Source organism: Myxine glutinosa, chromosome 5, assembly GCF_964187855.1.
Source record: "Myxine glutinosa chromosome 5, kmMyxGlut1.1, whole genome shotgun sequence".
In the NCBI taxonomy this organism is placed as follows: Eukaryota; Metazoa; Chordata; class Myxini; order Myxiniformes; family Myxinidae; genus Myxine; species Myxine glutinosa.
This window is the reverse complement of record NC_136265.1, coordinates 1,782,144-1,798,565: the sequence shown is the minus strand read 5'-3', so window position 1 is coordinate 1,798,565 and position 16,422 is coordinate 1,782,144. Positions and strand designations below refer to the sequence as shown.

At 50.6% G+C, this 16,422-nt stretch overlaps 1 protein-coding gene and 1 non-coding gene across 3 annotated transcripts in view; both read left to right on the top strand.

The window, feature by feature from the left end:
- SLX4 (SLX4 structure-specific endonuclease subunit) overlaps positions 1–16,422 on the top strand; it is a 125,289-nt gene that overhangs the window by 80,431 nt on the left and 28,436 nt on the right. For both annotated transcript variants that reach the window (XM_078777486.1, XM_078777485.1), the window contains exons 6-8: positions 10,579–10,791; positions 11,378–11,604; positions 13,796–14,127. In XM_078777486.1, coding sequence (XP_078633612.1) covers positions 10,579–10,791; positions 11,378–11,604; positions 13,796–14,127 — 772 coding nt within the window. The remainder of the gene's footprint in view (positions 1–10,578; positions 10,792–11,377; positions 11,605–13,795; positions 14,128–16,422) is intronic.
- On the top strand, positions 13,579–13,651 carry TRNAT-GGU (transfer RNA threonine (anticodon GGU)). The gene has a single exon. It is a non-coding gene; the product is annotated as a tRNA-Thr (tRNA).

The following is a 16,422-nucleotide window of genomic DNA, read 5'->3' as shown; positions in this document are numbered from 1 at the left end:
GACTTCTCCATGTTTCTCTGTGCAAACGCTGTGGATATCGCTGGAGTTATGGGATGAAGTCGGGGAGACGGTCAATGTCGCAGCCTCCGTGGCTTCTTCGGTCTGGTTAAACTTAATGCGGAGGCTTGGTACAGCTTTATTATCTACTTTTCCTTGCTACACTTAATGGTGCCTTTGTTGTGCACCACTCTGGGTCTACTCTACCACAATTGATTGTTTTGATCTACTTAATTATTTTGATATTTGAAATATTTTATATTATTTTCACATATATTTTCCTTCAGGCCTTTTTGTGTTGGAATAACTTTATATTGGTTTATGCATTTTATAACTTACATCTTGGTGCATCTTAGATTATTATTGTAACTTATTATTGTAATGAAAATGCAGTATTTGTAAATTGACTGTAATTCAGCCAATGTCTGCGAAAGTCTTTTTGGAATAAACCGATTATTATTATTATTATTATAATTATTATTATTATTATTATTATTATTATTATAATACAGCAGTATTGCTTTTGTAATAATAATAATAATAATAGCGTTAATACTAATAAAATAGTAAATGTAATTGTAACACTGCAATCCCTTTGTCGTTATTGCAAAGTTTCTGGATTGAAGAGGTGTATGGTTGGTTTATTGTTGACTCGAATCATAGAATAAACCAGTGTCTCAACGCAAAAGAAAAAAATACTTACATTATTTGCTAACTGGTATCGCCACCCAGGTCATACTATTCTCTTCTACTAAAGTATCAAACAAGCTGGGCTACCCCGATGTGAGACTTTCATTCTTGTTTGTGTTTAATGTTAGCTCTTCCACGAGCCTCGATCTTGTATACAAAAAACAAAAAAAAAAACATTGAATGCCTTAAAAACCACTAAAAACGCGTTTTCTCCGAAACGGCTAAACAGATTGAGCCAAAACATTACATGCATGATCGCATACCCATGATGAACAAAAAAATCCATGACCATGACGTCCTAGGTTACATGGTTTGGCTGCTATGATTTTTTCAAGAATAAAACTTTAAAAAGCCACTCCTCCACAACGACAAAACGGATCGAAGGGAAACTTCAAACTTATGTTCCCCCGCGCCTTGCTTATACCATGCTGCCCTTGAATAATTCATATGTCACATAGTTTGGTGGCCATATTGGATTGAATGAAAATATTTTAAAAAATTATATCTCTTGAACCGCTTAATTTATCGATGTGAAACTTAAAAGTAATGTAGTAGTCGTAAAGTGGAACACGTGTTTAAAATTTCAATGTGATTGGTCTTATGGTCTGGCAGCCAGAAATAGTTATTGTTTGAAGAAGAAGAAACTCCACTATATTATCTTTTCCAACCATGTGAGTTTTCAATATATCTATTAATTATGTACTGTTTGAAGTGAGTGGCATCCTGTCTATTGATTATGTATTGTTTGAAGCCAGTGGCATCCTGTCTATTAATTACGTACGTCTATTGATTATGTACTGTAACGTTTGTGGTGGATTGGTAAAAATATCACATCGGAAAGGTAGGATTGTATAATTATAGCATGGACCATGGACGCATCGGATAAATCTTGATGTACTTAAGTAGGGAAACTGTAGCTTAAGATTGTTTATGTGTTTTCACACGAGGGGTGAAGCAGTGCTAATTAGTTAGGGATGAAAGTTAGTTTTCCCCAGTATGTGATTTTCCCTCTGTGATTTTTCCCTAACATTCTACATTTACCACGGCCGGCCATCAAAACCTCCTTAAGCCAACATTTACAACCAGTAGTCAGGTTCACTATGTTAACAAATAAAATTTCATTCAAAATTTTGGTAGATTAGCAAAACTATACATTTCTGGAATACTCAGAGTATGAGGAATCCAAAAATTAATGTTTACATTTGCGTAGACACCTTTGCGAAAATGACACTCAGGACAGTGATGAAGAGTCAGGTTCACTATGTTGACAAATAGAATTTCGTTCAAAATTTTGGGAGATTAGCAAACCTGTACATTTTTGGAATCATCAGAGCATGGAGAATCCGAAAATCAATGTTGGCATTTGCACAGACACCTGCATGGCCGCCATTTTGGATTTTCAAAATGGCCGCCATAAAATACATATTTTGCGCTATCTCGGCTTCTAGTCAACCTAGAAACTTAATTAAATATGCTAATCCTATGTTTTCTGGGTTAAGGAATCCAATAAAGGCCTCAAAATAGTGCTCAGGATTATAGAAAAGCAACAAACAAAGGTATTTGAAAACCATTGTCTTTATATTTGTGATATAACTGTATTACATAATACATGATATTGCAAGTCCTTTGAAGTTATAGGTATGGGTTTATAAAGCAAGAAAGCAGCCTTGTTAGTATCAGATTGAACTATAAGTCCTATACACAGGATCTACGAGGTCTACACCGTTCAGGAATATGCTTTTACAGATCTTCATCACTGTCCTGAGGGTCATTTTCGCAAAGGTGTCGATGCAAATGCAAACATTAATTTTTGGATTCCTCATGCTCTGAGTATTCCAGAAATGTATAGTTTTGCTAATCTACCAAAATTTTGAACGAAAAAACAAAGTGAACCTGACTACAGTGCCGGCCCTATGAGCACCCACGGCAAGTAAGCCCACCCACATGAACACTTACGGCAAAAGGCCATGCTCCCGGAGGGGACGATGGGCGTGGAAGAGAAAGCCGTCGGGCCACGCCACGAACGATACGATTGGCTCTGAAGTGAAGTGTAGAGGAAGAGGTCGCTCTCTCCTGGTTTGGACAAGGAGGCTGCGCCATCTTTATCATCTTGGTCGGGACATTTGTGTGGCATTTGAGGAGGTTTTGGCGGTGGTGCCGTGCCAGGGAGCTGAAGGTCGTGCTGCCCATTACAAGGATAAACAGTGTGGTGAAAGCCTCATCCCCGGGTGCCCACGGTGCCTTCTACATGCAGTGTCCGACGTCGCGATATCAGGGCGCTTTCGGCGTGCAGATGTCGACTTCGGCGCCATATTTGAGCTTTCCGCCGGAGGGACATCAAGCTCTGAGCCTCGTCCCCAGCTACTAACCTCACAGGAACTCGTTCCTGTGCCGGTACTGAAAGTACCGGTATTTCAGTACCGGCACTTATTAGTTAAGTGCCGGTACTGAAAAGGAAGCATTTTATTTTTATTATCTGCCCCCTATGTGTCCGTTTTTGAGTCCGTGTGTGGAGGTACCTCAGTTAGAATTGTAGTTTGACCTCAGCCTTCATTTTCATTTTTTGATTCCTTCTACTATAAGTGTGTGTGTGTGTGTGTGTGTGTGTGTGTGTGTGTGTGTGTGTGTGTGTGTGTGTGTGTGTGTGTGTGTGTGTGTGTGTGTGTGTGTGTGTGAGTGAGTGAGTGAAGGGGAGGATGTGTGTGTGTGTGTCTGTGTGTGTGTCAGTGTGTGTGTGTGTGTCAGGCATACGTTTTGTCTATTTATTTCGTATGTCCATTAATTACGTGCTATTCAAATGTACCTTTTAACCCTTTACACTGTTGAGACCCCTTCGACCTTGGAAGACCCTTTAACACTTGAGACCCAAAAGTCCCTGAAGACCAAAGAGTCCCCGTGGACCCAAAAGACCCAGATGACTCAAAAGCCCTTGAGGACCCAAGAGTCCCCGAGGACCCAGATGACCCAAAAGACCCCGACGACCCAAAAGACCCCCTGAGTCCGGCAGGCAGGTATGCTACAAGGCCGTGAAAACCAATGAAAATTTTGGTACAATGGACCAATGGGCCCCCTAGTTTTATTAAATCATTATTGTTAAATTTACTGTCATGTTTACTTGTTTGTGGTTTCAGAATAAACCCGTGTGTTCCGTTCAGGTAAACGCTTCGCATTCCTTCATTCCGACGCAACAAAAATACTGCCATTTTTTGGGCTGCCGCCTCGGGAGTAAAACAGTCTCGGCTATTCATCGAAGGCTGGTCTTAACTAGTTACAGACAGTACAGTACTATCAGAATGTATCTTTCAAAACTTTGGACTGTCTGAGACCCATTGGACCTTTGAAGAACCTTTAACACTGTGGCGGACACAAAAGCCCACTGGCGTGGTGACATCATTCCACGCACCAAGTGGGCGGTGGCCACGCACCAGGGGTAGGCGTGGCCTCATGATATACACCGGGCGCCCAGCCCGGAACAGTACAGTGTTACAGTGCAGTCTTACAATAAAGACGTTTATATGTTACCGCTTGTCCGCTTCCTCCTTGCTCACAAGCAGCGCGCGTAACGCCGCGCTTTACTGGTGACCCTCGACGTTGGATCTGCCGTAGCGATCCTTCCGAACACGACGCCATGGCAATGGCGATTAAACTTCCCGAATTTTGGGAGGCCCAGGCCGAGGTCTGGTTCGTTCAAGCCGAAGCCCAGTTTCAGCTTCGGCGCCTCACCAACGACGACCTGCGCTACTGCCATGTCGTCGCCTCCCTCGGGCCCGGCACGGCCGCTCGAGTTGTGTCCGTCCTTCGCCACCCACCGGACGGCCACAAGTACGAGACACTCAAGCGGCTACTCCTAGCCACGTTCGGCCTCACGGACGACGCACGTGCCGACCGCCTCCTGGATCTCCCCGAGCTCGGTGAGACGCGCCCGTCGGTCCGAATGGACCATATGCTGTCCCTGTTGGGCGACGAGGCCCCCGGTTCGCTATTCCGGGCGCTTTTCCGTCGCCAACTTCCAGCGCAGGTTCGCCTCGCGTTGGCCGGGACCGGGCTAACAGAACCCCGAGCATTGGCGGCCGAGGCGGACAAGTACTTCGCCGCTTCGGACACGCGGGCGAGCGTTGGCGTGGCCGTCACGGCCTTCGACGCTGATGTTCCACAGCATCATCTTCTACAGCACGCTGATGTTCCACAGCATCATCTTCTACAGCACGCTGATGTTCCACAGCATCATCTTCTACAGCACGCTGATGTTCCACAGCATCATCTTCTACAGCACGCTGTGGTTCAGCAGCATGCTGATACGCACCTCGTGAACGCCGCCACGCCCCGCCCACCGCCGCGGCGAAAACCGCCACCGCGGGGAAACCCGTCGACTCCACCGGCCTGGCGGAGCCAGCCGCGCTCCTCCAGCTCCACCACCTGGTGCCGGTTCCACGCCAAGTTCGGCCACGAAGCTCGGCGGTGTCATCCGCCGTGCTCCTTCAACGGGTCGGGAAATGTCCGGGCCGGCGCTCAATTGTGGCGATGAGCGCCGGCCGTTCGAGCAGCCTGCTGTTCATAACGGACACCTTCTCCGGGCGCCGTTACCTGTGCGACACGGGAGCACAGGTGAGTGTCATTCCCGCCGGCACGTCAGACAAGCACGCCGCGGGTGGGGGCCCCGCGCTGCTTGCCGCGAACGGGACGCCCATCCGTACGTACGGAAAACGCTGCCTCTCTCTGCGGTTTGGAGGGCAGGTTTTCCGATGGACGTTCGTCACCGCCGACGTGCCCATGGCACTGCTTGGCGCGGACTTCCTGTGCGCTAATGGGCTCCTGGTCGACGTCAAGCGCAGACGGCTTGTCCAGGCCGAGACGTTCAGCTCGCTCGCATGTGCGTTGCCCAGCTCAACGAGCGGCTTGCCAAGCGGCTTGCCGAACGATTCGGTTCCGGCCACGTTGGTCTGTACGCTTCCGGCAGCGGACGCATTCACCCGCCTCCTCGCCGGCTTCCCGGCCCTCACGCGGCCCACCTTCTCGGCGGGGGCCGTCAAGCACGGGGTGGCCCATCACATCCCCACCGTCGGGCCACCGGTCTACGCCCGGGCACGCCGCCTCGAGCCGACGAAGCTGGCGGTGGCAAAAGCGGAGTTCGCTACCCTAGAGCGACTCGGCATCGTTCGGCGCTCAGAGAGCGCTTGGGCGTCGCCGCTGCACATCGTGCCGAAGCCCGGCGGGGGATGGCGACCGTGCGGGGACTATCGCCGTCTCAATGACGCCACGACTCCCGACCGCTACCCCGTCCCCCACATTCAGGACTTTTCCGCCCGTTTGGCGGGCAGGTCCTTCTTCTCGAAGGTGGACCTCATACGCGGCTACCATCAGGTCCCCGTCAGGCCGGAGGGCGTCCCGAAGACGGCGGTCATCACGCCATTCGGACTCTTCGAGTTCCTGCGCATGCCCTTCGGTCTGAAGAATGCGGCTCAGGCGTTCCAGCGACTGATGGACAGCGTCCTGCGCGACTTGGATTTTGTCTACGTCTACCTGGACGATATCCTCGTCGCCAGCGCGTCCCGCGAAGAGCACCTACGCCACCTCCGCACGCTCTTCGAACGCCTGGGCCAGCATGGCCTGATTGTGAACCCCGCAAAGTGCCGGTTCGGCGCCGCCACAATCGATTTTCTGGGGCACCGTGTCACCAGGCACGGCGCCGTCCCCCTGCCGGCCAAGGTGGAGGCGGTGAAGGGGTTTCCGCGCCCCCGCACGATCAGAGGGCTGCAGGAGTTCCTGGGCATGGTGAACTTTTACCATCGGTTCCTGCCCCGTATCGCCCAGCTCCTGCGCCCCCTGCACGAAGCTCTCCGAGGTAAGCCGGGCAAAGGCGACGTTACCTGGACCGAGCAGATGGACACGGCGTTCACGGGCGCGAAGCTCGCCTTGGCTAACGCCACCATGCTCGCGCACCCGGCGCCCGATGCAACGATCGCCCTCACCACCGATGCCTCGGACTACGCGGTGGGCGCGGTGCACGAGCAATGGGTGCGTGGAGCTTGGCAACCGCTGGCGTTCTTTAGCCGGCAGCTTCGCCCGCCCGAACGCCGTTACAGTACCTTCGACCGCGAGTTGCTCGGACTTCACTTGGCGGTCAGGCACTTCCGCCATCTGCTCGAGGGCCGGGCGTTCACTGCCTTCGTCGACCACAAGCCGCTGATCTTCGCGATGGGCAAGGTCACCGAGCCGTGGTCGGCCCGGCAGCAGCGTCACCTCTCGGCCGTGTCCGAGTACACGACGGACATCCAGCACGTCGCGGGGAAGGACAACCCGGTGGCGGATTGCCTTTCCCGGGCCGTCGCCCACGCAGTCCACCTCGGCATCGACTATGCCCGGATGGCAGCGGACCAGGCCGCTGACCCCGACGTCCAGGCCTTGCGGACCGCCGTCACGGGCCTCCGCGTCACCGAGGTGCCGTTCGACGGCGCGGGGGCGGCCCTCTTGTGCGACGTCTCCCTCGGGCGTCCTCGCCCCATTGTGCCCGCGGGCTGGCAGCGCCAGGTGTTTGACGCCATCCACGGCCTGTCCCACCCGGGCGCGAGGGCCTCCCAAAGGCTGATCGCCGACAAGTTCGTCTGGCATGGCCTCCGGAAGGCCGTCCGCGGCTGGGCCAGGACGTGCCTCGCGTGCCAGCGCGCCAAGGTGCACCGGCACACCCAGGCCCCGTTGGCCCCGTTCACGGTGCCGGAACGCCGGTTTGACCACGTCCACGTGGACCTGGTGGGACCTCTGCCCCCCTCGCGGGGTTTCACCTACGTCCTCACCATGGTGGACCGCACCACCCGGTGGCCGGAGGCCGTGCCCTTGGCGTCGATAACGGCGGCCGATGTCGCGCAGGCTTTCATCGCCACCTGGGTCGCCCGGTTCGGCGCCCCCTCAGACATCTCATCCGACCGCGGCCCCCAGTTCACCTCGGAGCTCTGGGGGGCGGTTGCGCAGGGGCTCGGGGTCCGGCTGCACCGAACCACGGCCTACCACCCCCAGGCTAACGGCCTGTGTGAGCGATTTCACCGCTCATTGAAGGCCGCGCTCCGGGCCACCCTCCGCGACGGCGGCTGGGTCGACAGGCTCCCCTGGGTCCTGCTGGGCCTCCGGACGGCGCCCAAGGAGGACCTGCGCGCATCCGCGGCGGAGTTGGTCTTCGGGCAACCGCTGCGGGTGCCGGGCGAGTTCCTCCCCGACTCCACGGCACCATGGTCCGCGGCACAGCAGCGCTCCGCTCTGCAAGAGACCGCCCAGAGGTTCGCCCCGGTGCCAACGGCATGCCACGGGCACCCACCGACGCACGTCGCCCCGGAGCTTCGCACGGCGGAGTACGTCTTCGTCCGCCACGATGCCCATCGGACACCACTGCGGCCCCCGTACGACGGGCCTTTCCGCGTGCTGGAGACCGGGGCGAAGCACTTCACCCTGGACATCGGCGGTACTCCTGACCGCGTTTCGGTAGACCGCCTCAAGCCGGCCCACCTCGATGTGGACCATCCACCGCCAGTGGCCCGACCCCCACGTCGGGGCCGCCCTCCTGCTGGCGGACCCCCGGCACCGCCCAGCCCCGCCGCCACAGCGCCCCCCGGTCCTGCACCCATCCCAGGGGCAGCCAGGGGCATCCCACCTGGTATCCCTGCACCCCGGACGCCGCCGATCGCCAGGGGGCGCTTCGGCCGGGTCATTCGTCTGCCCCGCAAACTGGCCCTCCAGGTGCGCGGGAATTCTGGGGGGGCGCGTGTGGCGGACACAAAAGCCCACTGGCGTGGTGACATCATTCCACGCACCAAGTGGGCGGTGGCCACGCACCAGGGGTAGGCGTGGCCTCATGATATACACCGGGCGCCCAGCCCGGAACAGTACAGTGTTACAGTGCAGTCTTACAATAAAGACGTTTATATGTTACCGCTTGTCCGCTTCCTCCTTGCTCACAAGCAGCGCGCGTAACGCCGCGCTACTACACCAATACTCCAACATACCCTAAATATCTTTAAATATCATGAAGAACCAGAGGACCCAAAAAGACCGTGAGGACTCTGAAGACCCCGAGGACTCGACACCCCAATGACCCAAAAGACCTCAAGGACCCAAAAGAGCCATAGGACCTTGATGACTCAAAAGACCCTGAGGACAGCCTCATTTAAATATATATATTTCAAATACAATACTGAATTCAGTTTTATAAAGAGGACGTAATGTGTAACGCGTGTCTGATGAAAGTGAGGTTGTACAAAATAATGAAAGAATGTACAAAACACTGCACAAAATACACCTCCCAAACACGTCCTGGCGAGGGTCTGCAATCTCCGATTGTTCTTTCTTGTTTATTTCGTCCTCGTCATAAACTGCCGAAGGGTTGACACCTTCCACGATGTTTGAAATCATATTTGTCTGTTTTGATGTCATTCATAGTGTTTGGTTTGCACTGTCATCATCAGTTGCAACTTTGTTGTAACGTTAAACGTCATACAATCACTGCTGATGTTGTCGTTGCTTGAAACATTGGAATCGCTGATGCTGTCACGGATTTGTTTGCTTCGTTTTGTGCAGTTACCTTTCAAAATGGTGGCAGCAATCCTCTTTTTTCTGATCCCAACAGTTAGCTTTGGAGTTGGAGTCTTTGGACTTTGGAGTCTCGTTTCCGTTGCTCTTTCCTCTCAGTTTTCACGTATCCCATGGTCACTGTCACTACCACCACAGAAATTAGGCCTTTTTTGTATCGTCGACGAGCTAAAACTCTGAATCAGGACACAACAGTGGAGAGATGTGGTGGGGGGGGGGGGGGGGGACACCAACAGCAGGGTTGAAAGACAACCTGAAGAGAGGGACGGACAAATGATGGGTGTGGGGAAGAATGAGGGGAAGGAGAGGACACATGGGATGAACAAGATGGATACAGAAGGAAACTCCTCAAAAGGGAAAAACTGGACATTTGGAAGGAGGGTACCTTGTGGGTAGAAGGATGGGGAGTGGTGGAGGAGGAGGGTTAACGAGGGTTGACAATGTCATGATTTTGAAATGGGGACGATCGAGATGGTGGTGAACAGCTATCTTGAAGACCTGGAGATAAGAATGAGATCGAAGAGGGAGAGGGAGTTGATTCACATCTGGGGGGAAAAAGAAGAACGACTGAGTGGAGGTGAGCAGTGATCCTGGATTTATGTAGTTTCACCAGAAGGGGGTCGATGGTGGACCATGTGAGCCCTGCAGAAACCTTGGGGTGTGGTGGGCAAAACACGGAAAGTGTAGAGGGTGCAAGACCAGAAAGGAGGTGGCGGAAGACAGAGAGATCACCGACCTGTCGATGATGGCGAAGTGATGGGCCCATGGACCCAGCCTCATCGCCAGAGATTCCAATGATGTTGAAGGCCTTGGTTTCCACCGTGTCAAGCTGAGCAGCACGTGAGGCAGTGGAGGTAGGCCAGAGGGGTGAGCAGAACTCCATCGAGCTGCAGATGAAGACCGGGTTGGTGGATATTAGTTCAGGTGTGCCGAGGAAGGACTTTGTACGATGCTGGACGTCTAGTCGGCGGCTTTCTTTGGAGGATAATTTTTAAATGTGGTTTGCCCAATCATGGCTGGACCGTGAGACCCCGGAGTTTGAATGACTGAACTTCTTCAAGAGGGTTTCGTGGAGAACGACCTGAGTTGCCGTGAGTTGTGGCCATAAGTTCAAACGCCAGATGGTCGTTTCGTTGAGAGATTGTGAGAATGTGGGATTTGTTAGGATTGAAAGGCGTATTCCAAGTGTTTGAACATCTTGTGATTTTGTAACAAATTTATAGACGACTCATGAAGTGTAATATCAGACTCTGTCCCATGATGATCTATGTTATTTCCGAGTTGTCGCTAATGAGAATAATTTTTATTCCGTTGCAGTTGTTTGGACACACTGGAGGTGCCGATACCGAATGCCGTACGTGGGTCGACCTGTCCCGTTTGTGGCCGCGACTTCAAGACCGAACGTGCCAGAACATCGCACATGAAACGCTGTGCCCGTGTTTTTGATGTACCACCTCAACAGCTCGTACTCGCCGTCCGCCGACAGCAAAATGAACGGGACCGGCTCCAGGAGGTCCTCGCGTCGCCCAGGTTCGAGCCACACGTGCCCAAAACCGCACTAGTGGCCGCTTTAGCGTTGCGCTTCTTTAGTCGGCGGGGAGTGTGGGCAGAATAGTTAAACATGTCGGCTTCTTTCTTTCTTTTTTTGTGGACAAGATCGAGGCTCGTGTAAGAGCTAACATTCATGACAAAAAAAACAAACGGACACATAAGACAAAATAAAGGGAGCGGGAGACGAGATGGGGAGAGAGGGAAGCTCACGAGTACAACATTTGAGAGCAGGGACATCGGGAGATCTGAGGGAGGGAGAGGGCTTGGGGGGGGGGGAGGAGGAACGGGAAGGGGAGGGAGTGGGAGAAGTATAAAACACAAGGACACCAAGGACTTCCAGGAAAAAATTGAAATTTCAAAAAAGTGTGTCTGGGGTGAAATTGGCGGGGGTAGAAAAGATCAAGGTTTTGGATGGGGGAAGATAAGAGATGGCGGTGAACAGCAGCTTTGGTCACAAACTCCACTGAAAAGCAAATATGAAATCCACGGCGATAGTTTATTGAGCCGATGTTTTTAACTTATGATGTTTTGCTGAACTGTGCTTTTCCATTTTGTTTTTCATTAGGGTCACAAGACAAACCAAGCGGAAAGGTTCGGAGCATGGGCCTCGTGGGAGAAGAAAACGAAAGAAAATGATTTTGCCACAAAATGAGGAACAAATGCTTGTTGCCAAGGCACTGTCGGCGTCGATGTCAGAACAGGTGGGAAGAGAAGAACAAATCACCTCCCAGGAAATTGAGCACGAGCGTTCGCTCAATAAACCACCTGTCCGCAAGGCGCTCGTGACTAAAGGTGAGATCGGCGTGACGTGTCAGGGCCACAGATGTCGCCAGGCCCCTTATTTTCGGGGTCGTTGTATGTTTTCTATCGAAGAAGACTGAATCGTTTGCACATTTTATCCATCAAATTTATTATTTAAGCCTTATCCTAAATTTACACACCGGGGTTCCGGATATATACTCATTAAATATCAAAAGGAAGTTTTGATCCGAAGCTCCAAGGTCATTTTGCACGTATTTGACCCACGAGTCAATCTTTGGAGTGAAAAGGCCCAGATCAAGAACGATGGCTTGTGATTGGTTAATAATAAGGAACTTTGTGGCAATCTGTTTTGTTTTATTTGGGGTCCATATAGGGTTTGTGTTTTTAGCCCATGCGCGCAAAGCGAAAAGTGGGGATAAGCAATTGGTTCAGTTTGTCTACCTGCCTGCAGTCGTCAGGCTTTGCTCAGGAACAACTTGACTTATATTGAATGTTCCATTTTGAAAACTGCACAACACGAACCGGAACACGAACCTGCAGATCAGCAGTGCTTTGGCTCTGGATTAGCAAATAGTACGGAATCCCGGCCCGAGTGCACATGCGCACAGAGGAGCAAGGTAATTTTTTAGTCTTTCTGCCTGGCTGGCAGTGAAACTAAATTTAAAATCATTCCAAACAGGAAATTTACTGTTTTTAGGAACGTCGTTCATAAACGTTTTTAGGAAATTAAAAGACACAAACAACAGGCATGAAGAACTAATTGCTTGTTGTTCTTTAACGGACACTATTATCCCACCTTGTGGGGTCGGCCGGCGGAAGCTTGTCCCAAGTCTTTCACGAACCGGTAACTGAGATTAGGCATGCCATCTCATGCCCTGAGGGCAAAGTAACAGATTTGGCATGCCATCTCATGCCCTGAGGGCAAAGTAACAGATTTGGCATGCCATCTTGTGCCCTGAGGGCAAAGTAACAGATTTGGCATGCCATCTTGTGCCCTGAGGGTAAATTAATTGAGATTTGTTAAGCCATCTCATGCCCTGAGGACAAAGTACCAGATTTGGTATTCCATCCCATGCCCTGAGGGCAAAGTAACAGATTTGGCATGCCATATCATGCCCTAAACTCAAATTAACTGAGATTTGTTGAGCCATCTCATGCCCTGACGCCAAAGTAACAGATTAGGCATGCCATCTCATGCCCTAAGGGCAAAGTAACAGATTGGGCATGCCATATCATGCCCTGAACTAAAATTAACTGAGATTTGTTAAGCCATCTCATGCCCTGAGGGCAAAGTAACAGATTTGGCATTCCATCTCATGCCCTGAGGGCAAAATAACTGATATTCAGCATGCCATATCATGCCCTGGGAGGCTTCCCCCCCCCCCCCCCCCCCCCCCCCAAGATATGTATTTGCTCTCTTCTCCAAAACTACACAAGCAATTTTGATGAAACTTGACCACAACATTCACCACCCATGATGTACCAATGTCTGTTCACAGCATTATAAAAATATTGGTCCAAGGAGGTAGGTGTATGGGGTGGGAGGGGTTTGCCCCCCCAAAATAGGTATTTTTTCGGTTTGTTTGTTTGAAGTCTTATGATTACGTTGTTCGTATGATTGTACATGCTGCCCTGTCTTCTAGAAACAATTGAAATTAGTTTAAAATATATTTTAAATAAATGAACAGGATTATAACTAATTAATTGACATATGTGGAAAATTACATATGTGTGGGAAAATCTTTCAGAGGACCTTCCGGAGGCTTCGTGTAAATTTCCCACACGTGTCAATTAATTATATTTATAATCCTGTTCATTTATTTAATTGTGTTTCTACGCCCCCAGTGGTGTTTATAATAGAGGACATGGATTTGTCCCCCGTTGGAGGAAGACTCTCTCGTGTTCAAGCCGTTGGTGCTCCTATGGTTGGCAGCGAGTGACCCGGAAGCATTGACAGAAAGAGAGTGGCAGTCATGTGGGAAAATTGCATGCTCGCTCAGGGTCGCCCAGATAGCTCAGATGGCAGAGCATTGGTATGGTTTTCCAGAGGACCTGGGTTCGATTCCCAGTCTGGGCGTGTAATTTCCCCACATTTGTCAGTTAATTAAAATACCTTTCGTCGGTGTGGTACACTGCTTTATTCTACCAGGTGAGCGCCCAAGGGTATTGCCCCTATTTTTTTCTTTCCACTGAGATATCGAAGTACGTCACTGCATTGTAGGTGGTGCACACGGTCGACAGAAGACCTTGAAACCTCAAGAGCCGCTGCTGATTCTGCTTGATGCAGAAGGTCGCCAGCAGAGACTGCTTCGGCGCCTAGAAAAACTGCTTCTTTCAGAGGACCTTCCGGAAGGTTCTCTCACTCCACGGCTCCCTCAAAGTCGTCTCGACCATGTGCGTTTTGAGCCGACGCTCTGGAGGCGAAGCGCGTTGATGTCGTCCGCTCCCACGACGGCCGAAGCCGTCTTGGTGGAACCGTCGTTGGAGTTCTACTCCATTGCATTGGTCCCTCCTATCTTTCCGAAGATTCAACCGAGCCAATCATCACCTACTGTAAGTACAGTTTGCTTTGTCGCCCAAGGGTTCTGCAGATTTATCAATTCATCTCAAATTTGCTCGTCTTTGCTTCATTACGTCATTGCTTGTGTCACTTACACGGCTTTTTAGTGATAATTTATGGTGTTTTTAAAGGATAGCTCACGATTCCCAATCTTGTGAGAACATTTATCTTTGCCCTTCCGTATATTATTGGGGTAACGGAGTGAAGGGGCGCGGAGTAGAGAGATTCATGTTTCTCCAGATCGTGCTCAAACGCCCATCCTACGTAACCAAACCCCACTCGCCTTCACATCTACCTCCCTTTTTACCAACTTCGTTTGATATTGGAGCATGGTCGTACTCCATATGGAGGGATGGCATGGGATGAAAATGTCTGCCTCATCGAATATGTGCAAAATCACATGCTGAAGAGCTACTTGTGTGAAGATACTCGTATAAACCTTTAAAATACATACCTATTGCCGAGTGTTTTCAGAACTACCAAGACCGATAAGGATGCCGGAATACGTCGCTGAAGTACCACAAACTGGGAGATCACTAAACCACCGAATTCTGCTTCTTTCTTCCCTCGTCAGCCGTGCACAATAATGGCTGAAGCGATTAGAGTGATTCTAACGTGAGGGAGAGATTACCTTCCAAGGAACTTAGACACTCAAGGTGGTCATTTGGCTCACCAAAGCTTGCGCGATTATTACCAACCTATGGTTCTTTGTGCGTGCTCTGTCCTGTTTAAATGTTGAGCGTCGAGCGATGAAGCAACACGTACCATTTCAATGTCTTGGGGATCACTCGGCCTGGGCTTGGAACAAACCTCCCAGACTCGGACCGCGGACGCTCCAACCGTTAGGGTTATGCATCCCGTGCATCGTTTAACACAACACATCTTTTGTAATGTACCTCGTATACCTGTGTGTATGTATGTATATGTACAATGTATATTATATTGAATGCACATGCACTCACTCAAGCTCATCCTTGCATGTTTAGTACCATGTGATGGTGACGCAACAGCATATTAGATGCATCCGCATCTACCTGTAGTGCCATTTGTCTTCCTGATATGATTCCATGCACGTCTTAACTGGAATAGAAGGATACATGTACGAACAGGAGTACTTCAACGCACAATTTCCACATGACAATTGAACCCTGTGATACTATTAACACAACAATCCATACTTCATTTACCACGTGACACTAATAACACAAAAATAGGGGCAATACACCTGGGCGCTCACCTGGTAAAATAAAGCAGTACACTACACCATCTAAAGGTATTGTAAACCAATTTCAATGGTTGATAGGAGACAGCGCAGCATGTAAAATCATACTAACGTAATTGTATGACTTTTTTTTTCTTTTTCTTTTTTTTTTTTTTTTTTGTATACAAGATCGAGGCTCGTGAAAGAGCGAACATTAATCACACAGAAAGACAAACCGACACATAAAACATATAACATCGGGAGCGGTAGACAAGATGGGGAGAGAGGGGGAAGGACACAAACACAACATTTGAGAGCAGGGACCGAGAGACATGGAGACATCGAGAGATCTGAGAGAGGGCGAGGGCTTTGGGGGGGGGGGGGCATGGGAAGGGGGCGGTGGGAGAGGTATAAAACATATGGACACTGCCAGGACTTCCAGGAAAGAAGTTGGAATTTCAAACAAGGTGGATCTGGGGTGAATTAGCAGGGGTAGAAAAGATCAAGGTTTTGGATGGGGGAAGATAAGAGATGGTGGTGAACAGCTGTTTTAAAGACCTGGAGGGAGGAGTGGGATTGAAGGGAGTGAGGGAGTTTGTTCCAGAGGCGGGAGAAAAGAGGAATGAAAGAGTGAAGGTGAGCAGAGAGCCGAGATTTCGGCAGTTTAACCATCAGAGGGTTGCTGGCAGATCTTGTGCGACCTGTAGGAATATTTGGGGGACAGAGCACAGAGAGAGCTGGGGGTGCAAGGCCGGAGAGGAGTCGGTAGAAGACAGAAAGACCACCTACCTGCCTGCGGTGAGTGAGTGAAAGGCCCTCAGAGATAGCTTCATCGCGGGAGATTCCAATAATTCTGAAAGCTTTGGTTTCAACAGCGTGAAGCCGAGCTAGGTGTGAGGCAGGAGCACCGGCCCATAGGGGAGAACAGTATTCCATTGAGCTGCGGATGAAAGCCTTGTATGTGGTGAGGAGCTCAGGTGTGCCGAGGAAGGACTTCGCACGACGGAGGATGCCCAGTCGGCGACTGGCTTTGGAGGCCAGCTTGGAAATGTGGTTTTCCCAAGAAAGATCATGGCAGATAGTGAGA